General features: G+C 48.0%; 2 protein-coding genes across 21 annotated transcripts in view; both read left to right on the top strand.

Annotated features, from left to right (window-relative positions):
- The first annotated feature begins 2,179 nt into the window (after positions 1–2,179).
- Positions 2,180–7,004, top strand: ITPRIPL1 (ITPRIP like 1). 6 transcript variants are annotated; one of them, XM_008539593.2, is made up of 3 exons: positions 2,180–2,692; positions 2,859–2,962; positions 3,805–7,004. In XM_008539593.2, exon 3 carries the CDS (start codon positions 3,819–3,821, stop codon positions 5,457–5,459), a length of 1,641 nt encoding a protein of 546 aa, XP_008537815.2. In that variant the 5' UTR covers positions 2,180–2,692; positions 2,859–2,962; positions 3,805–3,818; the 3' UTR covers positions 5,460–7,004. The 6 variants fall into 6 exon arrangements, with proteins under 6 accessions (XP_008537815.2, XP_008537817.2, XP_008537818.2 ...); XM_008539595.2 differs by having other exon boundaries at positions 2,269–2,692; positions 2,873–2,962; XM_070573567.1 differs by having other exon boundaries at positions 2,274–2,692; positions 3,729–7,004.
- Positions 7,005–10,678: 3,674 nt separating this feature from the next.
- The window catches only part of NCAPH (non-SMC condensin I complex subunit H), a 34,040-nt gene continuing 17,827 nt past the window's right edge, over positions 10,679–26,891 (top strand). For 2 of the 15 annotated variants that reach the window (XM_070573552.1, XM_070573557.1), the window contains exons 1-7: positions 10,686–10,795; positions 17,039–17,258; positions 17,414–17,504; positions 18,378–18,470; positions 18,798–18,936; positions 19,403–19,527; positions 26,177–26,366. In XM_070573552.1, the coding sequence (XP_070429653.1) occupies positions 10,777–10,795; positions 17,039–17,258; positions 17,414–17,504; positions 18,378–18,470; positions 18,798–18,936; positions 19,403–19,527; positions 26,177–26,366 (877 nt within the window). In that variant the 5' untranslated portion in view covers positions 10,686–10,776. Of the gene's footprint in view, positions 10,877–11,012; positions 11,972–16,781; positions 16,902–17,014; positions 17,259–17,413; positions 17,505–18,377; positions 18,471–18,797; positions 18,937–19,402; positions 19,528–26,176; positions 26,367–26,891 lie in introns of those variants that run through there. The other 13 variants (XM_070573561.1, XM_070573556.1, XM_070573551.1 and 10 more) reach the window with 13 other exon arrangements.

Genomic DNA, 26,891 nt, shown 5'->3' with positions numbered 1-26,891 from the left:
GATATCATCACAGTATAAATTTCACATATAGATGTCATTTTGCCTTGTGCTTTTAGGTTCAATTCATTAAGTATCAAGTCTGCCACAAAAGCTAATTTCGAAAGTCATTCAGTGTTTGATAATAGTAGTTGAGAGCAGTTCTCATTTAGAAAACATTTAATCTCAACTCCAAGCTCAAAACAGTGGCAATAAAACTTTACAACTGCCACGCCAACAAATTGATGTTTGGTAGAGCAAGTCAGGATATTCAGCTTCTATTTTTGACAAAAATACACCAAACTGATGATTTTTAAGTCTATGAGAGTGAACAAAGTTCACCATTGACACTGTTAGTTCACTAATACATGACGATTCAAAATTTTCCACAAAGTATCTGCTGATGAATAATACAATGAATAACCATAGGCTTTCAACACCTTATATTTGCACATGCTTTGTAAATTTGTCCATCTAACCCTTTTTCTGCTCCACATCTATTTTACCACTGTTAAAAGTTAAGTTGCAACACATCTTAGAAGATTCCATTTCAGGTTGTACTGAATTAGTGTTTTCTCAACTTCTTCAAAATTTTCTTGCCTGTAATTTTTACAGGCAGATTATTGGTAATGTCTGATTCTTCAGTAATTGCAAACTCTGCATCAGCTTCTTGAATAAACAGCAACTGAGCAGTTATCAGTAACATGTCGATTTATCAAGAGCCAAGGAAAACCACTCAAAATCATTTGCAATTTTAAAAAATTATTATTGATGTTTCTCCCAACATTCTGAAGTTTTTGAGCAACTGTTCTCACCAAAAGGCTAATAGTTTTAAGCATAATTTAGGTTTTCTGGGCAAGAGGCAGACTCAAGTAGATTATGTAGGTACTTGCTTTCTCTGTGCTTTATAATGTATTTTTTAATGATAAAAATTAATTTATTTGGGGGGATTGTCAAGCAGGTTTCCTTGCTTGACAGGGGAAAATCCCGCCACAGTGGAGTTCAGTTGTTAAACCAAGTGATCACTGCTACAGTTTACTCGTCATTTGTGTACAATCACCAATTAGGATGAGTGACAAGGTGTCCAGATGACTTGGTTCCTATTAATCCCCCTGATTAAGCCAACAGTCACTTCACATCATGCTGAAGAAGAAAAATCACCAGAAAATAGGCTAAGAAATGCTTGGGGGCCTTTTGTTGATGTAAGTGTGATCTTTAAATGGATTAATAGTTCTCTAGTTCAGAGACTCTAATTCAGTGTAACAACCAACTTCATTTCTGTGCAGACCATAAATTAACAAATGTCTACTAACTCGACAATCATTTTTAAAACAAACCCTTATTTGACCATGAACACACATCTTTAAACACAAGGCTTTAAACACTAATAGTTTGCACACTCTGAAATGTTTATTTTCATCCCAACTGTCATGTCATAAATTTAAAAATAAGAGAATTTCATTATCACTGCTTGAACGCACTCATGCTTAGTAGTAGCCTGTGGTCTATTCTTCATCAGGCAAGTTTATAAAGTAACTTTGGAACTTCAGTCACCGTCATCCAGAAAACAATCTTTCCCCTTGCATGATTAAGTCAATACTTTTGGAAGCGCTACCCAAGTTGTTAGGGGCCCCCTCTGCATTGCTCTGGATAAGGAGGCCTGAAACTTGACTGTCTTTTAGCACAAGGACTTTAGTTAGTAAGTATCAAGAGATCGTCACTTCCTTTCCTCCTTGGACAGCTGACACAGCACAGGAGGGCTGTGGGCTCTTCTGATGCTCCGAAGATCCTTAAGGAAACCCATTCTGCTGGTATTTCTTGATATATCCTAGGGCTTGTCCAGCCTCCACACTCTCTTATACACCCATCTCATCAGCAGAGCTACCCCGTAGGTTTAGGATTCTTGTTCCCATGTGGCTAGTGAGCGGCAAGTATGGCCTCAAGCCAGGTCTTTGGGTGCTCTCTGGTCCTTTCATGAGAGCCACTTTGATAGGAGAAAAGGGTTTGGAAGAGACACTTGAGCCTGGGGGTGGGCTGCGAGTGAGGCACTTTGAGGATGCTGACAACACACCTCGTCTCCTGTCCCATTTTGCGCAGGGCCAGCCCGAAGTGGGAATGACAACCCCCCCGCCTCCCCCCCCCCCCCCCCCGCCCGGCCCGTCAATTCCTAGTTACTCCACCACGATTCTCACACTTAGATTCCCAGTAACCGTATTCTCCCCTGAACCGAGCTGAGTGAGGCGGGCAGCCGGCACCGCAGCGCCCCCTCGCGCCCCTCCACGGAGGCTGAGCAGCGAGTCGGCGGCCGCAGCTGCTAGGAGCCGCACACAACCCCACGGGCGCGGCGCCGGCACACAGGGCGCGTGTGCGCGTTGAGGGTCACCGGGCCCCAGGGCGGGGCTCCGGCTGCACGCTCGGCGGCAGGGGCTTGGGTGGGAGGAGCTTGGGCGGGGCTGGGCGGAGCCTAGACGGCGGGAGCCGCTGTGCGGGGCTGGCGCCTTCGGAGCGGGGCGCGACTCCGTGGGGTGCCAGGGGCCGGCCGCGCACAGAACATCGACACTCGGACAAACATGGTGTGTTCCCCGGGAGAGGGGAGCCGGACCACTCCCACGGACGGATCCCGCGGGGAACCCGGAGCCCCGACCCCGCCGAGAAGAAGGCGGGGGCGGTCAGGCCGCGCTGTCTCTTTAAGATGGTGTTCTTGCTAACACCGACGGTGAGTAACCTGGCGCCAGGTCCCGGGAGAAACCCAGAGGAGGTTTGTCTGGATAGGCGGATGAGAGTTCCCATCCCTGGGCGTGGAATTTAAGGAACTTATGAATGGGAGGGGGGGGCACTGTGCTTTGAGCCCAAGCCCCCAGGTACCTTCTAAATTTTAACAGGGCTCCTCGAGAAGGCGGTGAGACTAAGCAAGGCCAAGTTCCAAAGGGAGGAGAGTTCCCCACCTGCCTTCAGCGCCCACGCGGCATAGTCCTTCATGATCTGGGTAAGCCAGTAGCTTGTAAACGAGTGGGGTGAATGCAAGATGCTTCAGGCCTCTGCGGGGGGTGGGGAGGCAGTGAACTGACCACTACCGGATGTCAGGTGGCCTTCGGCACCCGATTCTTCACACGTTTCCTGGGCTGAGAGGTGGAGCTGTGCGTGCCTATGGGCCCCGCCCACCGATGGGGCATCCGGCAGCCCCCTTAGGACGTGAGAGAGCACAGCAGCAAGCAAAGGAGAGGTTGCTGGTGGCGCTGTGCCTCCCTGGCGCCCACTGGGCTTGGCCTACTGGGCACGTGGGAGGAGGAGAGGCTGAGTGGTCTGATGACACAGGGTGAGCAGAATGAGGATTGTGAAGTCACAGAGGAAGTGGGATGCTGCAGCTGGGGCCTGGGGCTGGCTGCCTGAAAAGAGGAAACGTGCTGCTCAGGCAGACCAGTGCTTTCTGCCCGTGGAAGGCAGCCTCTGGGAGCAGCAGGGCACACCTGGTGCCCATGGTAGACTGATGAGTTGGGTGAGGCCACCCTACCACAAGGGTCCCCCTCCCCATCCTACACAGCAATGAAAACAGTCCCCTGTCCACACTCTGGAAGCCTAAATACCACCCACACCATGTGGAGGGAAAGCAGTAGAGAGACTGAGTGGCACAGCCTGCTACCCCCTTCCTCCCAGACCTCCTCTGGGGCAGACCACCCTTGCTCTGTCCAACTCCAGCTCTGTGAGCTTTCTGTTCTTCCTGAGTAGTTGACTTCAAGGATTTGGGGTTCCAGGGCTCTTGGGAATACGCACTGGAGAGCAGATGAGTCCCGAAGATCACCACTGACTCCCACCCTCCTACTTCTCCAGATGCAGAGGCCTCCATGGCTGTGATAAGCCTTCTGTTCTTGGCAGTCATGTATGTTGTTCACCACCCCTTGATGGTCAGTGACCGGATGGACCTGGACACATTAGCCAGAAGCCGGCAGCTGGAGAAGCGGATGAGCGAGGAGATGCGCCAGTTAGAGATAGAGTTTGAAGAGAGAAGGCAAGCAGCTGAGCAGAAGCAGAAGGCAGAGAATTTCTGGAGAGGAGACACATCCAGTGACCAGTTAGTGCTGGGGAAGAAAGACATGGGGTGGCCGTTCCAGGCTGATGGCCAGGAGGGACTTCTGGGCTGGATGCTGGGAAACCTGTGGAACACCGGCCTCTTTTGCCTTTTTCTCATCTTCGAGCTTCTGCGACAGAACATGCAGCATGAGCCGGCCTTTGATTCCAGCAGCGATGAGGAGGAGGAAGTCCGTGTTGTGCCTGTCACCTCCTACAACTGGCTTACCGACTTCCCCTCGAGGGAGGCCCTGGAATCCTTTTACAAAGTCCGTGTCCAGAATGTCACCCGTGACCTGCCCTGCACCTGTGAGTTCGTGGAGAGCTTTGTGGACGACCTCATTGAGGCCTGTCGGGTGCTCAGCCGCCGGGAGGCTCACCCACAGTTGGAGGACTGCCTGGGCATTGGGGCTGCCTTCGAGAAATGGGGAACCCTACATGAGACACAGAAATTTGATATCCTGGTGCCCATTGTCCCCCCCCAGGGCACTATGTTTGTGCTGGAGATGAGGAATCCTGCCCTAGGCCACCGCTGTGGCTGTGTGCTGGTGGAGTCGGAATGCGTGTGTAAGCGTGAAAAGCTTCTGGGGGACGTGCTGTGCCTGGTGCACCACCACGGGGACCACTCAGCCGTCTTGGGCAAGAGTAGCAGTTCCATCAAGGTGGCTCTCTGCACCGGCTCTCACCTGGATGTGTGCAAGACTGTACAGTGGTTCCGGAACATGGTGGGCAATGCCTGGGCCCTCGTGGCCCACAAGTATGACTTTAAACTCAGCCTCCCACCATCTACCACCACCTGCAAGCTGAGGCTGGACTACCGCTCAGGCCGCTTTCTCTCAATCCGCTTGGTCCTGGGGGTGCAACGGGAAGACACGCTGGTCTACCTGGTAAGTCAGGCCCCTGACCAGGAGCAGCTCACCAGTGTGGACTGGCCGGAGTCCTTTGCTGCCTGTGAGCACTTGTTCCTAAAGCTTGTAGGGCGTTTTGCTCCTGAGAACACCTGTCACCTCAAGTGCCTCCAGATCATTTTAAGTCTCCGGGATCTTCAGAGCTTACCCGAAGGAGCATCTCGTCCCATCCTTACCTCTTACCACTTCAAAACAGCCCTCATGCACCTGTTGCTACGGTTGCCCCTAACAGACTGGCAGCACAACATGCTTTCCCAGCGGCTCCAGGACATCCTCTGGTTCTTGGGCCGTGGCCTCCAGCAAAGGTCCCTCCATCATTTCCTCATTGGTAACTCCTTCCTGCCCCTGACCATCCCGATCCCTAAGACATTTCGGAATGCTGAGCCTGTCAATCTCTTTCAGCACCTGGTGCTAAACCCCATGGCACATTCACAGGCAGTGGAAGAGTTCCACAACCTTCTGACCCAGGTGAAAACTCTGCCCTGTGCCCCATTGGCTGGGGCGCATTAATATAAGGACTATTAAAAAGGGGGAGAAAGTATTTCTGATTCCTCAGGCTGCAAGAGAGTTTATTTTTCAGATCCATCAGTGGTATATGTGACCTTCACTTTTCAAATAGGGGCTGTGATAGATTGACACTTTAAGGAGTGTGTGAAGTGGTCATGAGGATGAGGTCCAGCCTGCAGGGCCTAATCTGGGGTGGGTCTTCTGAGGTTTTCTTCTCCTCACATAACTTTTATCATGACCCAAAGAGGGCCTAGGGAAACGGATGTTATGGGAGGATCTTGCTGCTAATGAGTTGAGATCCAGAGGGGGCCTGTGAAGTTGTGCTTTGTATCAACACTGGAAGCAAAAGAGAACTAGAGAATACCTCCATTCCAGCTGGTTCCTTTTTGTGAATGACTCCCAGCACATTCCTTATAAACTGGTTTCCTTGCTGAACTGTTAGCTTAATTCCCAACCAAGCTGATAGCACTCTGTTTTATCCCAAATACTGTGATGGCAGCTTCTCATATTTTAGGATCTAATTCTTCAGACCTTCATTATTTGAAAGTAGATCCAAGATGTTTATTTTCCATTTTCTTAATTTAGTCCTATTTTCATATAATATAACTTTTAATGCATCTGAAAAAAATTCCAATACTACCCAAATAATTTATTAGCATTGATTGACAAATATTAAGTCAATAGAGACTTGTCCCATAATTGAGATAATGTACTTACTAAAATTAAAATAGCCAAAATCTGATGACCTTCTCAGTGCCTGGAAGCAACATTACAAAACCCTTAACAAGGACAGTCTTTTTGGGGGCTCTGAGATGAACAATTCCAGTTTCTGAGGGGAGCCACTTGTTTGTTATATGGAAAGAAGGTTCAGCTACCCTGTGCAGCTGTGCTTTTTCTCAGTCTGGGAATGCCTTTGTATTCCCTTTTCAGAGATAACAAAGGGATTGTTTGAACTATGTTTGCGGTTTTGCAAAGCGGGGTCACCACAATCCAGGCCCATTGCCAGGTTGGACAGGAAGGGACTGTGAAGCAGTCCAACTCATAACAAGGTCGTGATTCTGGAGACTTGTGATTGGTGTATTTTTCCCTTCTTTTAAAACCTTGGGCATCCTGAGGAGGAGTGCTAAGAAATGTGCCTCTAGTTGTGGGTGTGGTTGTTTTGGGAATACCAATGCTGTTCCTACCCTGCGTGCCAGGAAGATCTGTTGGGGAGGAGAACCTGGCTCCACATTTAACTTGACTTCAGGGGGCGTTAGATGCTGGCCGTGTGGGCTTTGGTTGTAGAATCCACACCCTCCCCCCAGCAAGAATAAATTACAAGTGTCCCAGAAGCTGATGCCAGTCGATGTTTGCGGCTACCACTGCCAGTAGCTGCTGTGCTGCCATGTTGTCTGCTGGTATCTGCCAGGTACTGCTTTCAAGATGCAATGATGGTTGGTTCCATGCTAGTGGGATTTTGGTGTACTATAAACACGCATATGCCTTTTGTTTAGAAAATAATTTGCTGGTGTTTTGCTTCCAAATCAATAAAGGAGGCTATGTTCTGAATCAGTTGGAATCTGTGCGGTAACACAACAGATCAACATTCTCACATGCCTTTCCCAAGAAGTTCACGTTACCCTGATAGCTTCATCCAGTATGTCCTGGTATTTCTCAATGTACCTTGAACCAGTCTGCCCTGTGGTTTCCCAGGGGTGTGGCCAGGAGCCAGGAAAGAATAATTCAGAATGTGAAGGAAATCTAGGGTATTCATTTGCATGGTGCCCAAAATATGAGCCAAATTAAAAGATCTCAGTGGCTCCAAACAACATGCATAAGTTCTAGAAGGCATGAGTCTGTCAGGTAGAAAGAAGGTGGTATGTTCTAGAACTGCGTGGGTTCTAGTCTGTAAAAGGCAAGTAAGACAACTAAGGTTATGAGTGGGCAGAAGACTACAAAGGGAACAGCCAGCCAAGCTTGGGTGGGGCAGAGGGTGTAAGAAAGAGTATAGAGAAAACAAGTAGTAATGGAAAGAACAGAGCTGGAGTGTTCTGGGAATACTCTTAGAGTGAAAGAGGAAACTTCTCCAGATATTTAGGAAGCTGAGCTTTATTCTAAAACAATACCTGGCTGGCACCCAGGATATAACAGCGGTTAAAGTAATGGGAATACTTAGCGTCCACTGAGCATTGCCGATAGCCCAGGCACTGTTCTAAATGCTTCCCATCTGATAACTCACTGAATCCTCACACTATAACCCCATGAAGTGGGTGCTTTATCCCCTGCATTTTACTATGAGGAAACTGAGTCACAGAGAGGGTACACAACTTCCCCAAGGTCACATAGTTGGTAAATGGGAGAGTTTGGAAGAAAATACCTGTCCTAGTAACCTTCCAGCGTGGTTTTGGGAATAAAACAAGATGTAGGGGTTAAAGTGCTTGGAAAAACAAAAAACCACTATATTAATTTTGCGATGAAGGGTAATATGTTGTTTGGAAATTCTGGAAGACAGAAATTGTTGGTTCTTAGCCCAGTCTTTAGGAAGTCAGGAATTTCATATCACATACAAAAATTAAAGGCATTTGCTCAGAGGCCAAAATGAATGCAAAGCCATTTCAACTACATGCCTGTTGAGCCCCAGCGGACTAGATGGTTTATATCATGAACTACCTTATGATATAAGCCTGCTGCAGGCTGGAAGGTCAGGGCAAATTTGAAGGCAAAAGCTTGCTTGTCCGGGTAGCCAACTGACAACACTTGTTCCTCACCTAAACTAAGGCTGTTTGCCGTTCATTCTGAGGAAATAGAATCTTGGTGAGGAGTGAAATCGGGAAGGGGAACCAGTCCTGCTTTTCTGGCAGGCAAGGGATGGGGGAGGGGCCCCACTACTTTATTTTTGTACAGACAGAGGAAATGAGCTTTGTATAGCACTGATACCACGGATAAATCATTCAATCTTATGGCACCCTCATAGTCCTAACCCCAAACAACAAAGATGGCATTCAGAGTGGGAGGTGAATGATCTATCTGCCTGTACCCGGTGGCCCTGGCCCACAAGAGACACAGCAGGTGGATCCGGCTCTGCCTTCCTGCACATGGAGCTCCAAGCAGTCAGCTCAGGAGGCTCCACTGTAACCACGGAACAGCCTCATGCCTCACCTAATGGGTCACCTAGTACCATCCTTTGCCAGGAGTTCCAAGCCGATTCTTCAGAGGCGCTTGATTCAGTGCAACCTCCCACCCCCGCAAATCCCCACTGCTCTTAGTTGGTGCCCACATGTAACCCAGAGGATCGAGACCTGTTCCCACTCTCCTCTCTCAAACGCACTCAGCACAGAGAGAACTAATGAGTGAGATGACAGGGACCCTAGTGTGCTCTGAGCATATGTGCTCACAAGTTTAATACTTATTTCCTCATCAAGCCCAGTGAAAGGGGGTATTATCATCACTGTTTTATAAATGGGGAAAAAAGTGAGGCCCAGAGTTCAGATGCCCAGCCTAGGATTTAAACTTGTCTTGCAACATCACTCATTCCATACATATTTAAGTACTTGCTGTGTGTAGGGCTAGCACCAGGCCCTGGGGAAACAAGGGTGAGCAAAGACACAGCTTTGTCCTCATGGAGGAGACAGACTTGAAAAAGTCACCCCAGCAGATGTAAAATTGCAAAGGTGACAAGTTCCACTAAAGCCTCCAGTAAGGACATTTAAGCCTATCAGGGAAGGCCTCCCTGAGGAAGTGAGGTGAACTGAAACCTGGTCGGAGCTAACTGGGTGAAGATGGGCATGAAGAGGAGCCTATGTGGAGGACATGGCATGTGCAAAGGCCCTGTGGTGGGAGTGGGCATGGTGAGGGCCCGTCTGAAGGAAGGCCCAAGTGACTGGAGTGCAGGGAGCAGGTGAGGCAAGGTGCAAGATGAGGCTGGAGAGGCTTGCAGGGACCAGACCCTGCAGGGCCTTGTAGATTACAAGGTCCCAGAGCAATGGAACTTTACAGTGGTTTTAGACTTTGGGGAGAAAGTGACAGGTCAGATTTGTCCTTAGCGACCACCACCCTGAGCCCAATGAGAACGGGGTCAGAGCAGGTGTGGGGCTGCTGCAGACCAAGAAGGTAATGTGGACAGAAAGGACAGACAGGGCTCGGAGAGATTTTTTAGGAAGTAAAGAGCTCAACAAGGGCTTGTACACTGTGGAAAGTGAGGGGGAGGGAGGCATCCAGGATGGCTCCTGCCAGCTGATTTGGGTTCCTGGGTGGCTCATAGTATTCGCTGAGATGGAGAATATTGTAAATTTGGTTTTTCCTCTATCTCACGCTGCCCTACGCTAAAGACTTGGATGTGGTCACTGGGAGCACAAGTTTGTGCAAAAACCAAACAGGCTTAAAAAGTGGTTTTCAACAAAGGGTAGTGCTTTTTGGTTGCCAAAATGACTGAGGGACACTGATGGCATTTAGTGGACAAATGGTGTCAGGGTTGCTGAACACTCCTACAAAGAGCGCAAGAGTCCCACACGTCACGAATTGTTTCATCCTGAATGCCAATAGCACCCTTGACGAGAAACAACGTATAAAATGCCAGACGTGTATTATAAGAAATTAGAGGATGTTCTAGGGATATTTGGGGTAATAGTCCTGGCCTTTCCTCCCATAATACAATTCTTGGGGTCAGAAGAAGCAGAATGAACGGGTAGCCAGCATGTTACACCCGTCTCACTTCCGATCTTAACCTTCTTTTGGAGGGCGTGGGCGAAATATCCAGGAAGCTTTTCACAAGATTCTGAATAAAAACGATGGCCTTCACTTAAAGATCTACATACAAAATTTTGCATCTGTCCTTCCCCTGGCTGGAACGCGCCTCATTCCGGTGCGGGCTCCTTCTCACCTCCCGCCCACACCCGGGCATCACTTTCCACCTCCTTAGCGTTTTGCTGCCCTCACAGCACAGGTGGCTGTGGGAAATCAACCTGGTTTCCTGCTAATCCGCCTGCCCCATTAGAAAGTAAATTCCGTGAAAGCAGAGCGCTCGCCCTTTCGGCTCCACGCTGGGCCTCTAGCGCCCAGTTCCCCATCTAGGGCCGCAAGGAGGGAGTTTTCATAACATTTGGGGGGGGCGGTGGTGGTCCGCGGACCCCCTGCAGTCCAACCACGGGACCCGAGTCCAGAGTCCTCCCTCCACGGCGTCTCAAGCCCCAGCTCCCGAGGGCGATCCTTTTCCCGCCGAGGACAAGAAGGTCTGCGCAGGCGCGCCTCTGGCCCCGCCCCCGGGCGACGTCACCGCGGCCGTTACGGCGCTCCGGGCGTTACGGCGCGCGATTTAAACCGCTCGGGAGACGTGGAGAGTGACATGGGAACGCTCTGCCCAGGTGAGGCTGGGCGGGAGGGAGGCGCCGCGGGAAGAGCCCGGCGGAAAGGGCCTGGCGTGAAGCGGTGCTCCGGGCCGGAGGGTGAGCGGGCCTGAGCGAGCAGTGCGGGTATTCCCGGCCTTATTCGCGGGCTGAGGGGGAGGCAGGCTCGCGGCGGGAGAAGGGACAGGCGGGCGGAGCGCGCTCCGCCAATCAGGACGCGGCGTCGGGAGCGCGCGCGGGCCGGCCCCACTGGTCAGTCCCTGAGCTGGGTGTGGGGCGCCCGCTCCCCTGGGACGCTACCCCGTGCCTCTCCATTAAAAAGGTGGTTTTCCTGGAATGCACGTTAGTTCAGGGCCCTCGAGCCGTTGTGGTTACCACTGTATGCTTAACACGCAGACATTTATTTTTTCACTTATTCAACAAGTATTGAGCGCTCCCTCTGAGCCAGACCCTCTGTCGGGTGCAGAGATACAGTAAAGAACAAAACAGATACGATCCCAAAGTCTTGGAGCTTGTATTTTAGTTGCGGAGACAGACAGTAAACAAACGAAATAATCACAGGGGAGGCTGAGTGCTGTGATTGAGAATAGCAGAGCTGGGGGAGGGGCCCCTATGGATTAGGGATTCGGGGAAGATCTTAAAGCAGAGACCGGGGAACGTGTTCCAGGCAGAAGAAGCAGGAGCAAAAAAAGGGCAAGCAGGAAAGAACCCGGCTCGGGCTAGGACCAGAACACTGACTAAACAGTGAGTGAGGTCGCCCCGGTAGCCAGGGACTTTGTAAGTCTTGGTAAGAGGTTTGGAAATTGAGAGTCACCTTTTGGACGGGGTAAATGACTTACCTGAGAGACAGGTGAAGTAAATAAACACTTGGACAAGAGTTTGACACTTGGGCGAGTGATATGGGCCACTCAGGGAAGTGGCCCTTGGACGGAGAAATAAATTTGGACATCATCATTATGTAGATTCTAAAACCGTGAGAACACTAGGAAGACCCTGTAGAAAAAGCACCCAGGACCCACATTTAGAAGTTGGATAGGGAAGGAAGAGCTGGAAAAACTCAGAAGAGAGGGGTGGTATAGAGGCCAAGAGTGTTTCAAGAAGCAGGAGGTTGTCAGCTGTTTCAACTGCTGTGGAATCTCAAGAGCGGTGAGGCCTGAAAAGTGACGGTTGGGTTGAGCAACATGGAAGTTGGAGGTGATTGTGATAAGGCAGTTTTCATTAAGTGGTGGGGTTGGGAGCCAGACCAGAGGGGGCTGAAAAACGAGTAGGAGGTGAGGAGATGGTGCGGAAAGTGTTTCTGAGCTCAATAACCATCTGTTGAATAAACAGCTGTGTGATATCAAAGGCAACAAGAGAAATCAGAGATAGAATATTCCAAGAATTGAAGCGTGTTTCTAATTCCCATCTTGAGTCTCCCCCTAGAGAAGTTCCTCCCTCGGTGCTTCCTATTTCTGTTAAGATCTCTTCTCCCAGGTTCCAGCTCCCTCCCTTACCTTGCAGTGCCCACACCAAATAGTCACAGGTCCTTTTGATTCGGTCTCTGACAGTGTCTCTTGCCCCTTCCTGTTTTTACTTTTTCTTTTGTTTGTTTTGACCTCAGCTGAGAGTCATGTTAATCATACTCTTCAGCTGGTGGCAAGCTATCAGGGGAAGGTGAGGTTCTTGTATTTTTTGATTTTTACTCTATTTGCCACTCCTTTTCCCTTTCCCCTCACGTGGGCAATCATTTAGTGTTTATTGTATATCACTATTTTTAATATGTTATATTGTGCTTTTTTTAAAAATATATATATATATATATAGCCAGTTCTGAACCAGCTGAGATAAACATTCTTATTCCCATTTGGAGGATGAAGAAGCAGGAGCTTGGAGCATTTACTTAAAATTTTTCCAGCTAGTTAGTGATGGAGCTGGGGTTTGAAACCAAGCCTTCTGATTCTTTATCTGGAAACTTTCTCCCAAGGTCTCTCAGTTCCTTCATCTCTCTTCCAGTGATCTTGGTTCTTGCCCCACCACTCACTACCATATGGCTATAGGCCATAGCCACTCACTACCAGAGTTGCACCCTGACCTTGTCACTATCAACAGCTGCAACCACTCTGTCATCTCGATCTTAAGCACCCCACTTCTCAATATCACTCCTGTCTTTCCACCTCACTCCGTCTTGTTCCCTGACTCCAACAATCTTTTGACCCAGCTGACCTATATTCTTCTACTTTTCACTGTCCCTCACCGTGCTCATGTCCTTGTTCCCCTCCTTACTTAGCTTACATCCCGTGGTCAATCCATGTAATCACTCCCTTTCATACACCTGTAACTCCTTGGCCACCTCTTGCATGCTTGTACTGGCTTGACGAAATCATAACCCTGGTTAATTCCAACTCTGCTTGCTCTGCGCCAGCCACTGCACACTGATGGCCTCCAGAGGTCCTAAAGCTGCCCCGTAGTCATGCTGTATTTCCTGGTTCATCCACTCTGCTTCTCCTAGATAACTTCCTTTCTCTCCTGAAATCTCCAGTACCTCCTCCCCAGCCCTCACCCTTAGCTGCTGAGTTTTAGGTTTTTATTCACTTCCTGTTTTACTAAGAAGATAAAAGCAATCAAAAGAGAACATCCATGCGTTCACCATTGCACCTGCTCCCCTACCTGTATCCGTTCCTGTGATCCCTGCCTGCCTTCCTGTTGCCGTGGATGCGCTGTCTGTGCTCTCAGCAAAGGCAACCCCTTTATCTGCTTGAATACATGGTTTAGCAACTTTTACCCTTCTGCATGATCTCTGTGAATATCGGTCCCCCAAAGATGTCCAGAATGGTGAATATGTTGTCTTACATGGTAAAAGGGCCTTTGCAAATACAATTAAGTTGAAGATCTTATCTGGATGTGCCCAATATAATCACAGTGGGCCACATAAGAGGCAGGCCGGAGGGTCAGAATCTGAGAAGGAGATGTGATGACAGAAGCAAGAGGATGAGGTTAGGGGAGAAAGAGACCACAAGCTAAGGATGTGGGCAGCCTTTAGAAGCTGAAAAGGCAAGGACACAGGTCCTTCCCTAAAGCCTCCGGAAAGAATGCAGTTCTGCTGACACCTTGATTTTAGACTTCTGACTTCAGAACTGCAAGAGAATACATTTGTGCTGTTTCAAACCACTGTTTGTGGTAATTTATTATAGCAGCCATAGGAAGCTAATAGTCTCTTTGCTTCATTCTTTCTACCAAGCTGGGTTTTCTTCCATCTCAAGAGCTTTCTTGGTCTCACTTCCCTTTCAACTGCCTCCCTCCCATTTCTCTCTTTTTACAGCATAAGTCCTTGAAAACCTTGCTGTCCTTGTCTCCGCTTGCTGTCTCCAGTTTCTCTTGTCGCATCTCTTGAATCTGCACCTGGTCGACCTTCTCCTCCCCCTGCTATTCTGAAAACTGCTCTTGTCAAAATCACTCGTAATCTCCAGGTTACTAAGTCCAATGCTCACTTTTCAGGCCTCTTCTAGTTTGACCTCATCTCAAACCTTGTTAACTTGGCAACGAAGCATCAGAAACCCATCACCCCACAAGAAACCCGAACTGTAGAGGTTCTGGCCATTGAATATTGGAGCTGGAAAACGTCGTGGTGGGAAATGTGCAGTGAACTTCCCGCCCTTTGACAGGCCCCAAACCCCTTTAGATATAGGAAAAGTCCTATTGAAGGTTTGTTGAGCAAGTGTTTTGTTCATCACTCCTTCCTCCCCTGAAATATTCTCTTCACCTGGCTTATTCCTCATCTCTTTTGACGGTTCTTTGTTCTTTCCTTCTCTTTAAACTTTCTAGGACTCAGCCCTCTGCTCTTCTCTATCTACACTCACTTCCTTGGTGTTCTCATCTAGTCTTAGGGCTTTGAATACTCTCTCTATGCTTATGATATCCAGATTTATATATCCAGCCCAGAACTTTTCCCTAAACTCGAGGCTTAAACATCCGGCTGTCTAGCCTACCCCAGTTGGATGACTAGTAAGCATCTCAAGCTCGGCATGTCCAAACCTGAGCCCTGATCTTGCTTCCTTTCCCCAAAGATAAGCTGCTCCTGCGGTCTTCCTGTCAGGTCGTGGCACCTCCACTTCATCAGTTGGTCAGGGTAACTTTGGAGCTATCCTGATTCTTCTCTTTTCTTTCATGCCCCGCCTTTAATCGATCAGGAAATCACGTTGGCTCTACCTTGAGACTTTATCCAGTGTCTGACCACTGCTTATCACCTCCACAGCTACCTTTAGGGTCGGAGCCACCATCATCTCTGGTCCTGGTTATTGGTAGTCGCCTCTTAATTGGTCTTCTTGCTTGTCAATTCTTGCTCCCTTTTCAGTCCATTTTCAGCATAGCAGCCGTAGGGATGTTCTTGAAGCATAAGTTAGACCACTTTGTTCCTCTTCCCACCACCGTCCAGTCACTTCCCTTCTTGCTCCACGTGAAAGCCAGAGTCTTTACAGCAGCCCGTAAGTCAGGCTCATAGGCCTTTACCAGTTGTCCTTTCCTTATTCTGACAAATTGGTGTTCCTGCCCCATCAGGCCCTGGAGAGCCTGAGAGCCCGCAGCCTTTCTCACTCCATCAGCCACATTGGCCCCTTGACACACCGGCACGTTCCCACCTCTGAACTTGCTCTTTCTTCTGCTTCCCCTATCTGCCTGGTCTGGAATCTGATGTTCCCTTCTTACTGAAGCCATTCCTGACCACTGATTTAAAATGACCTCCGGCCTCCACTCTCCCATCCTCCTCCTTCCCCTCCCATGCTGTGCTTTTATCTCCATTTAACATGTCATCTGTTTTCTAACTTATTATGAGAAAGTTCAAACACAAAGGGAAATTGAAAGACTAAGACAATAAACAGCTTTATACTCAATACCTGGAGCCAACTATTGTTAACATTTTGCAACATTTACTTTATCCTCCTCCCTCACATACATAGTTTTGGCTGATTTAGTTACAAGTTGCACATATCCCGTCACATCACACCTAAGTTGTTTCTCGTGCATCTCCCAAAAGTAAAGATATTCTTCTACATACCTTAATACCGTTATCACAGCTAAGAAAATAGAAATCAATTACCTAATGTTACCTGAAATCCAGACTATATCCCAAACTTCCCTATTTATCCCCTAAATGTTGTTTATAGCTGATTTTTTTTGTTTAAACCAAGGATTGGCTGAAAATTCAGACATTGTTTTCAGTTTGTATGACTTTCTGGTTTTTTTTCATTGAGAAGAATTCCCCCTTCTTTTTTTTTGCTGAGAAAGATTTGCCCTGAGCTAACGTCTGTGCCCGTCTTTCTCTACTTTACATGTGGGACACTGCCACAGCGTGGCTGGTGAGTGAGTAGGGCTGTGCTGGGATCTGAACCTGTGAACCTGGCTGCCAAAGCAGTGTGTGTGTGGAACTTGAACCACTTGGCCACAGGACCGGGCCCCCTCTACCTTCTTTTGATGTTGACTTTTTTAAAAGACTAAGCCAGTTGTCTTGTAAAGTGTCCCACATTCTGAATTTGTCTGAAAGTTTCCTTGTGATATCATTTAACTTGTTCCTCTGGCCCTTGTATTTCTTATAAACTGGAAGTTAGATCTAACGTCTTAGGTTAAACATCTTTGGCAGAAATATTTTGTGGGTGATACTTGAATTTCATATTTTGTTCCATCAGGAGGTAAGTTTCAAGTTGTCTCATTGTTAGAGAGGCTACATTTGATTTTTGGTTAACTTGGTGGCTACTAGATCTTTCGTTGTAAAAGGCATTTTCCCTTTGCAGTTAGCAAGTAATCTGTGGGTGATTCTTTGCAACATTCTATTTATTTCCATGTTTGTGTTGATTATTCTGTCTCCCCGCTGAGATTAGAACCTAGCCTGTCTGACTTGATAGCCCATACCTCACCCTTATCTCAGCATCTTCTTTCTCTCACCTGGCATTATGGTTATATGTGTCTGTTCTCTTAGTTTGTGAGCTTATCAGAGACAGCAACTTTTTCTTACCCACCTTTCTATCCCGTTTAGCACTTTAGATTCACAATAGCTGCATAGTGATGTTTGTCTCAGACCGGCAAAGAAGCATCAGAAACCCACCAAGAAACCCAGACTGTCGAGGTTCTAGCCATAGAGTTGGAAAAGATCTTGGTGAGAAATGTGCAGTGAACGTCGCCTCTGTGACAGGCCCCGAGTCCCCCTTTAGCTGTGGGAAATGTTCTCTTGAAAGTTTCTTGAGCAAGTGTTTTGTTCATCACTGTCAGGCACAATGAGTAACTCTTCTTCAGATACCTGTGGAGACCCCCAGAGTGCCTCCTTACCTTCAGATCGGGTGCTCTCAATGGCCTTGCCCAGGAAGGCCTCTCTCAGTACTCCTGATACCCCAGTCCTTAAAGACTTTCCCCAGAATGACGATGAAAAGGAGCGACTGCAGCGGAGGCGCTCCAGGGTCACTGACCTGCAGCTCAACGCCGACTCGCCTCATTTCCTGGCCTCCCCCTCCAGCAGGTGAGTGTTCTGGGCTGCTTCCTTGGGGTGGCCACCTCAATGTGGGTTGTGTGGGTCTGGCATCTCCACAATATCTCATGGGTTCTGGGCCTGGATTTTGAAAAGTTAGTGTCGTGGATCCTTGCCAGAGTGTTTTGTTTTTGTTTTTTATCTAGGAATATTGATGTTTCAGCTATGACTCCTAAGTTTACGAACACACAGATTGCAGAGCATTACTCCACGTGTATCAAACTATCCACTGAAAATGTGAGTATCTGCTGGTGTATCAGTGAAGATTTTACAACTTGATCACAGGGGGAATCCAGTCTTTTTGATTCTGTAGAGAATGCATGGTCAGTGATAATTGTGTGCTTTTATTCTCTTCTGTTTTATTTTTATGCCGAGGAAGATTTTCCCTGAGCTAACATGTGTTGCCAATCTTCCTCTTTTTGTTTGTGAGATGCCACCATGGCATGGCCTCTGACAGACGAGTTGGTGTAGGTCTGTGCCCAGAACCAAACCTGGGCTGCTGAAGTGGAGCATGCTGAAATCAAACCCTAGGCCACCAGGGCTGGCCCTCCAGCAATTCTTCTTGATGCTGGTGTTTTTCATTATGGTTTTACTGATTCTTATAGACTTTTGGTGCTGCTTATGACAGGTTACCTGCCACCTGCAGTGTCTCCAGAGAGACAGCATGGCCTAGGGGTTAATACTGTGAGTTCTGGAGCTAATTGTGAGATCTAGGTCTGGCCTGAGTTGGAATCCTATCTCTGCCACTTACAAGCTGTGTGGCCATGGCAAGTCACCCAGCCACTCTGCTGCAGGGTCCTCCTCTGTAAAATGAGAATAGTACCCGCCTCATAGAGGTGTTCTGAGGGCGCCTGAGTCCCTTTGTATGCAGTCCTTAGAACAGGGCCTGCGCACGGTAGACACTCAGGAATTGTGTGCTGTCCCTCTCCAGGCCTTGAGAATGAGAGGAACACACATGGATTTAGCTGTGTCACCAGGTGTTTGCGGGAACTGATATCCGAGGCGAGATGTGGGATTTTCATGTGTAAAAACTTAGCTTCCTCTGTCAGGGTAGCGTTATTTACATGAGCCTAGGCAATAAGTAACCTTCCTGCAATTTCCTGTTTTCAGAAAATCACTACCAAGAATGCATTTGGCTTGCACTTGATTGATTTCATGTCAGAGATTCTTAAACAGAAAGACACCGAACCGACCAACTTTAAAGTAAGAGGGATGTCCACTTTCTCTTGCATCTGAATTAATGATAATTATTTCTGATCCTTAGCGTAGCACAATAGTTGAATTCTACAGATTCATGAGAGCCTTTCTTGTTTGACATTTTATTAGCTACTTCATTTTCTTTCCTAAACTGATGAAATGTAGAGAGGATATCTTCCTTTTATGTTCTGTTTATTCTCTGTCATTCTTAGGGGAATCTTTGTCATTTTTTACTTAAGGGCAAGTAAATATTTTATGAAGCTTGCTGCGTTTTGCCTGCTCAGAAGTTCTTTTTTATGCATCTCATGAGTGTTGTTCTGCTTGTTTGACTAGGTGGCTGCTGGCACTCTGGATGCCAGCGCCAAGATCTATGCTGTGCGTGTAGATGCTGTCCACACTGACGTATTCAGAGTCCTTGGGGGACTGGGCAAAGATGTGCCGTCTCCGGAAGAAGTCGAGAGCCAAGGTGCAGGTGCGTGGGTTAGGATCTGGATTTAAGGGGCTTTTTATAGGGTGTAGCAGGTAGTTATTTGAGTAATGTACTAGAATGAAGTCATAAGAAATGTTCTCTTTCTGTTAAAGACATGGACATTTCAGCCTTGTATATGAGAAGATACTCAAACACTAGAGTTGTTTGTCTTCCAAAAGGAGAAGGACTTTATAAAAGCTGTTAGATTTTATTTAAGCAAGATTGAGGAAACATCACCAATTTGGAAGCTTCTGATTTGGGGATCTTTGGAAAGTGACTTGTAGTAGAAGCCAAATACTTAATCTAGCAGTGTGGTTTCTCCATAAGCTGTGGATTAGATGAGCCTGTTGCTTTGAGAGAACGGCACGTTTAAATCATCACTCTTTAGAGTTTTGAAGAACCTGAATTAACAGGTTCAATTACATGCTTCAAAGCAGTCTTTGCAGTACAGTCTGCTTCTTTCCTTTAGATGGAAGTGCTGCTGAAATGGGAGCTGGCCGAAAGCCTCCAAAGCCAAAGAAGAAGCACTCGTACAAAACCATCGAGCAGAACGTGAGCAACCTCAATGTCCCCGAGGCGGATCGGAAGTGTGAGGTAAGGAGCCGTGTGCGTGCTATGGTCTCTGACTCACAAGGAAGCTCTGGCTACAGGGGTGCAGGGCTAAGCCTGCCTTTCTGGTGTGTGCTGGTGTAGGCCTCAAGGGAGTAAAGTGTTCAACTGATATCTGCATTACCATCCTTTAGCTTGACAGTGAAGACTGAAGCGGGTAAGTCCCTGTTTTCCCCTCAGTATTTCAGAATGATCGAGGAGCAAGAGATGGCAAATCACTGAGAAATTTGATTAAAGCATTTATTCCTTTCCTGGTACCTGCAGCCGTGACGGTGCTAGCTAACATTTACTGTGTACTTATTGGACATGCTGTGTGGCCCCAAGCTTGGGACCTCTGCTAACATTTAATCCTCACAACATCCTTGTGGCATTTCGTGAAGAGGAAATTGAGGTGCAGGGCTGTTAATTAACTTGCTCAAGATGACACAACTAGTAGGTAAGCTGGGATTTGAAGCTTAGTGGTCTGGCTCCAGGGTCCTTCATCTAAACAGCCTTACCATCTGGCAAATCCTAAGGAATCTGCTTGAAGGAATGGTACCAGATGCCTCTTTCATAATTAGCACAGTTACTTTAAAGCAAACAGGTGTTGCTACAAAATGTTTTAGAATTTGTCTATTAAAATTTTCAGTGAACATTCTTGTATACATTATCTTTGTAGTCTTCTAGGAGTGTATCTATGGGAAAATTCTGAGACATGGAATTTCCATTGCCCTCAAATAAAGATTATACCAGTTTACTCTCCCACCAACAATGATTGCTGCTTTTACCTCCATGACATTCGTAAATGGTACTTAAGGTCATGAGACTGGAATTGATCACCGAGGGAATGAGTGTATGTGGAAAAAGGACTGAGCTCTGGGGTACCCCAGTCTTAAAGAGTTCACAGAGCAGAAGAAGAAACGGCCAGTAGGTGGGAGAGTGTGGTATTCGAATGAGAAAGTTGCAGGGAGGAGGGAGTGAGCAAATGTGGCAGCCTGAGGAGGGGCTCTGTGGAGCTGAAATTCAGACTTCCCGGAAAGGGGCGCCACTTGGCTGGTGGTGGTGTCCCCGAGTCTGGAGGAGGGGTTCGTGGGCCCAGGACCGGGACCTCTGAGGACGGCATGCTGATTGGTGCTCATGTCTCTGAGGGGCACACGATGAGGCTAGTTCCGTGAGTGTGAGAAAAAGTGGAAACTGAATTCAGCGGCTGGGACAGGCAGGTCCCACTGCATCTGGGGTGAAGGAGCACTGCTGGGTGACACTGGCAGGAAGAGGGAACCTACAAAAGAAGCAAGTCCCTGCTCCTTTTTCTAGCCCTGCAGTCTCCCTCCAGTGCCCCCTATTGGTGGAGCCCATCAGGGAACTGCTGGCAAAGCTGAAATGTGGTCCCAGACCCAGCATCATAGAGCGGAAGATAGAAGGGAGGTTTGGAGCTGGGAGGTGATAGCGTAATAACTAGCAGAGAGGTAAAGTGTCATAGTATCTGCTTTTAATAAGGTTCTGTTGGGGGCAGGGGCAGGGAGAGAAAGCAGACATGCAAAACATTACCCACTGGGGAATCTAGGTAAAAGTTACACAGAGGTTCATGTTACTGTTCCAGCATTCTTTTAGGCTTGAAACTTTTCATAATAAATAGGGGGGAAACAAATGGGGAGAGATGAATGAAGACACTGAGTCTCAGCTGCTGTTTGGAAGAGTTTTGTTGTAAATTGGGGCAGAGTGATGAGATGGCAAGTGGAGGGGAAAGTAAGATATGGAGGTTGTTTTGTTTGTTTGTTTTAATGGGAGAATTAACAGCATGTTTACTTGTCAGTGGCAGTAGTCTAGTGGAGAAGGAACTGTTGATGGTGCGGAAAAGAGAGGAGACATGCTAGGTGCTATCCTTGAGCTTGTCAGAAGGGCAGGAGCAGACAGTGCAGATGGGGCTCCGCTGAGGAGCGCCCATGGCTGACGGGAGATGGGGTTTGAGTGTGCGTTGGGGGAGCATTCTGGATGTTCTCTGGTTGTGTCTTGTCCCCCTCAATGAAATAGGAAGCCAGGTCATCAACTGACAGTGAGTGTGGAGGGGGAAAGTGTTAGAGGTTTGAGGACAGAGAAAGGTGAGAAAGAGTCCTCTGGGAGGGTGGTGAGTGCATGGATGAGGGAAATACCGTTTGCTAGCCAGACAACTGTTAGGATCTACTTGGGGGCAGCTGCAGGTGGATTTGAAGTGAGGTCAGTCAGCATGACTTGGTGTCTTTCTCCAGTCATGAGTAGCTGAGTGCAGGCATGGAGGAGGCAGAAAGCTGGATTTAACGGAGGGTGTGTTTAGCCGAGTGAATGTGACATTGCTGGAAAGGGGCGCTGGAGTTAAGAACATTGCGAGGAAGTGGTTATAGTCATTGTTTATGGAACTTTAGCTGGGAAGAGAGGGGAGTGAGGGACAGTGAAGCCGTATGATCAGTAGGTCATAGGGCCTGATAGGGTCAAAGACGTCTTAGTGCTGGAAAGATAGGTGGGTATCGGAGAGGGACACTTGGAATTGAGCACACGGAGAGGTTGCAGTCATGGTTAATGATTCAGTTCAGAGAACAGGCAAGGGAGCGAGAGGCAGCGGAGGTGTGGGGGTCACGCTAAGATCACTTAGAGCCTGGGGGTCTCAGGGTGAAGTCCACGACCACTGAAAGAGAGGATATCGAGGAACTGAGAGGCCAGAGTATTGGATGGATCAATATATGGATATTGAAACCACCAAAAACTACCACAGCAGTGAAGTTGGCGAATAGTAGTGAGCCAAGAGCTAGTAGTAGAATCTTCCAAGAAGGGGATAGACCTGGGGATTGGAAGATGATTGCAACACAGATGGGCAGAGGGTAGTAAAGTGATGTTACATTCAAAGCTGAAAGTTTTAGGAATTGGGAAGAATAGTCTGGAAGCTGCAATGAGCAGCAAGGAAACCACCCCTCCCCCTCTCGGCCAGGGGTTGGGGGACTGTGGGAGGAAGCAGTGTTGTTGGGTGGGCACCGAGTTTCATTAGGGCAGTTCTTCTCAGCCTTGTCATTATCTTCCCCCCTTCAGAGCCCTTTTGGATATTGTTCCTACCCCTCCCTCTTGAATTATTAGGGAATAAGATTTTGTCAGATAGGGTTGAGGTTTGGAGAAGCAGAGATTATTGTAATGTCTAAGATTTCTTTTCACCCTCTCCCAAGAATCAATTTTTACCCCCTTGAGAGTGATATAACTCCCATTGAGAATGAATGAGTTAGAGCAAGTCGATGGAGAGAACCTTTAGGAAAGAAGTAGGGAATACTCAGAATTTTGCTGATGACTGACTGAGGCTAGAGGGCCCTGGGGGAAAATATCAGTTGTTAGGGAAAAGGAGATGAGGACCAAAGAGAGGATGTCAGAGCTGTATAGGTTTTAGAGCCTGGGAAATGTGGAATCCTGGGGGTCTTGGGTCTTGTATGTGTGACTAATAAATGAAATAAAGAGCAATAATGAGATTAGTCCTGGCGGTCTGAACGGCAGATGGTAGTGGTGAGGCTTGAGCATACGGGGTCAGGGGCTAGGAGAGAGGGGTCTGCTTAGTTCCCTCCGAGGGATGGGGCAGTTCTACTCTGGGCTGCGTGATGGCTCCAGCCTGTGTTGGGGTGAGAATTGTTTGGATGGGTCAGGAAGGGCCTGAGGAAGGTGGAACCACTGAGGCCAAAACTAAAGAGGGCGGGGAGGGGCAAGGGTAGTGGGCACTTTTGGGGAAGGGACCTATATTCTTTTCTTTTATCTATGTGTCAGCATTGACCCTGGGAAGTACCAGATTTGGAGGCAGATGATGTAAGGGTCAGATCCTGGTTCCACTTTCTTAGCTGTGTGACCTGGGAAAAGGCTCTCAATTTCACTTGGTGAAACTGTAAACCAGGTAACACTGGCCCCAGCCACATACGGGTTTTGTGTTAGTGACTCAGTTATGGTGAAGTGCTTTATCCCTGGTCTATGTTGGGCACATCTGAGGGTAGCCATGAAATCATCTCCCACCCTGCCTTCCCCAATTCTCCTTGGTTTTTCCTCTTCTCAGATAATCCGAATATTTGTTTCACTATCATTCTTGCTTTTGCTTCTGGTTCTACAGTGAAATGTTCGATTTAACAGTATGGTTAGAAATTGTTTTCCAACCATCTTTTTTCTTACCAGGTAGACACAACTCTGGGGAGCCTAAGGAGGCTTACACGAGCCTCTCTCTTTGTTAGAAAGAGGAAACGAGAGCACTCAGCACTGTTCCCTCCGAGCCTGCGCTGGTCAGGCCGTGGTGTATTCGTGCCAAGTGAAATCAAGAGTCTTGAAGAAGCGCCATGTATCCCCATTCTGTAAAGCTTTCTTTGCTCTGTAATCTGTCATAAACTTGTAACAGCCAAAAGTACAGAAGATTCAAAAAGGGGAAGGGATTGTCCCAGACTTATTGAAGTTTCAACGGTTGCTTGAACTCGCATTCTCTTGGAGGTGGCACGGAGATGAGAAAGCAGATGTTCTGTGGGTGTGTCTAGACCAGTGGAGAACACTAGTTTGTGTATGAGCTGATCTATTTTAGGCACAGCTCTCGACTGTGCAAAATGCTTGCTGTCCTGGGATGTTCCAACCTGATTATGCTCCAGTTCCTTAGGCGACGAGAGCACAGATAGGTACAGTGCAAGGAAGTTCAAGGCACAAGCTATAGGAGGTCAGTGGGTGGAGGTCAGAATTTATGGGAGAGGTGAAGTTTGAACTGGGCCTTAAAGGGAAGCATAGGTATTTGTCAGGTGGGCGTTGCCAACAAGGTGATTCTAGGCAGAGGCATGAGCAAGGGCCCCAAAACAGGAAGGTTCTAGTTCTTTAGGGAGCTGGACGGTGACAAGTGTGGCTAGAGCTGATGATCTACTCATAAGGCTGAAACGACCCTGCACATTACCATGCAGTGTGTTGTCTACCAAGGCCTTCTTTTACCGTCTCTCTTCCTTGCTGTGGACCCGAGTTTCAAAAGGTTCATCTACCCAAACTATGTAGTCAGCAATAGTTCATTGTCCGTCAAATTACTTTCAAAGATATCAATCAGATCTAATTTACATGATAGAACCATTGTTCTCACACTGGCATGATTTAATTCTGGACAAAAGTGAGGAAAGTTATCTGAGTGTTTCCAGCTTTAATGCGAGTCAGTGTACAGTTTCCATGTTGACTCTTTGAAATGCTGAGTTTCATTAGCTATTCGCACAAGACCTCTAGGGGTGTGGGGCTCCAGGTGGGGAACCATTGCTCTGGTCAGCATTTGAGGAAGGGAACGGGAGTAACAGCACTGGTGTTTTTAGGACAGGAAACGGGAGAGACCCTGCAGGGACACAGGTTCACTCAGGCCAGGGTTGTATTGGTGGCACTGGGGGTGGGAAGGGAGGAATAGATGGTAGAGACACACCAGGAGGAAAGGTACCAGGCCGTGTGACTGACTGAGTGAGGGGTAAGGAGACGGGGAGAACGTGGAGGTGACATATGTGCCCCTCTGGGACTAGGAGGATGGTGAGACGGGCTTATCGGGAAGGTGAGAGGAGAATCTCAGTTCTGGTGGGGTCGGGGTCAGAGGTAAGGGGGCCAGGAAAGAGCCAGAGAGCCACTTCTGTGTCATATCCAAGGCCACCACTCTTCATAGTAACCACATCCTAAGACATCAAGAAGACCTGTGAACCCAGTACCAAACCTATTCCCTGTCATACGGCCACCTCTGGAGTCCCAGGTGGCTTCTGCCCTCTCGCCACACATGTATGTGCCTGCTCTGTTCTTATTCTTTTTTTTTTTTTTTTTTTAAAGATTTTTTATTTTTCTCCTTTTTCTCCCCAAAGTCCCCCGGTACATAGTTGTATATTTCGTTGTGGGTCTTTCTAGCTGTGGCATGTGGGACGCTGCCTCAGCGTGGTCTGATGAGCAGTGCCATGTCCGCGCCCAGGATTCGAACCAACGAAACACTGGGCCGCCTGCAGCGGAGCGCGCGAACTTAACCGCTCGGCCACGGGGCCAGCCCCTCTGTTCTTATTCTTATGCCCTGTGTCCTCTTCTGCCTTTGGGGTTGTTGTCACGTGGCCGCTCCACTCCTGCTCCTTGATCCAGTCTCGGGGGCCTTCTTACAGCCTCTCCCATGTTTTACCCAGTTGTCTAGCCCTGCTGACTCTGCCTGTCCTTTCCTAGGTCTCTTGGTTTTGTTCTTCCAAATTTTTGAAAATATTTCTGTTCAGAGGAATAATGGGATCTTGCGAACAGATCCATCACACAGGCTTTTTTTAAGTCAGCAGAATTGGTTGTGATAGCATTCCTCTACAGCTAGCCATTTACAAACAGTGGCTTGTGGAAAGGGACCAGCAGAAGGATCTGAGTCCAGGTATATTGTAAGCAGACTGACACAGTATAAGCTTGTTACTGTTTACTGTGTATTGGAGCGATATACAATTCATCTGACCACGTGCAGCCTTTCTTTCGAATTTGTATCTGTCAGGATGGGATTTCACCTGATCAGTTAGAAAGCCCCTTGCACTCTTGATCTTGCGCAGACATTTCGGTCCAGTATATGCAGCTGTGTGTGAGCAGGGTCCAGTGAACAAGCTTTTGTATTTGCTTTGGCTGCATCCCATAATTCTTCGGTCCTCTCTGTTTCTGTGCTCAGGTTGACCCCATGTTTCAGAGGACTATAGCCTCGTTCGATGAGTGCAGCACAGCAGGAGTCTTTCTCTCCACCCTCCACTGCCACGACTACAGGAGTGAGCTGCTTTTTCCTTCCGATGTCCGGGTGCTCTCCACTGAGGCCCCTCTCGATTTCCCAGATTTAGGTTGGGTGGACATGACGGATTTAAAAGGTAAGTACACGTGACACCTTTCACCAGAGCATTTCAGCCATCAGAAAAGTTTGCATAAAACCATGGGGTGTGGTAAGCCCATTGTGCCCTTATGTTGCTTATTTCAGTTACTCAGAAGGTTCTTCCAGAATGCCAAATTGGGCATCTTTTCCTGAGAAACCAGCTCTCCCTCCTCTCTGCAGCAGGGAGTCTAAGACAGCGGTGGCTAATGTGACTGTTGCTCTTGGTGTGTACGTGCCCCACCCCTCAGGTGCCCCGTTAGCAGCCGGTTCTCAGTCACGTATTGGAGCCTGGGCTAACCCTGCAGGGTCAGAGTTTGGACTTGGGAAAGGGGCTTTAGGAGAGTTTTGCTGAGCCAGAGAGGTCTTGTTCTTATTTGTTACCAATCCAGGGGGTCCTGAGGAGAAGAGGTATTGTGAATTGTTTTCAGACTCCTCTGTGGTGTTCTGAGAATGGCCCTGTCCTGTTGTCAGCCCCTTGTACTATCTTGGTGAGGATTTTAACCTCCCTCCCACCCCCTACCCC

This window comes from Equus przewalskii, chromosome 14 (assembly GCF_037783145.1).
Source record: "Equus przewalskii isolate Varuska chromosome 14, EquPr2, whole genome shotgun sequence".
Taxonomy (NCBI): Eukaryota; Metazoa; Chordata; class Mammalia; order Perissodactyla; family Equidae; genus Equus; species Equus przewalskii.
The sequence above is the reverse complement of the archived record's forward strand: the minus strand, read 5'-3'. Positions and strand labels throughout refer to the sequence as shown.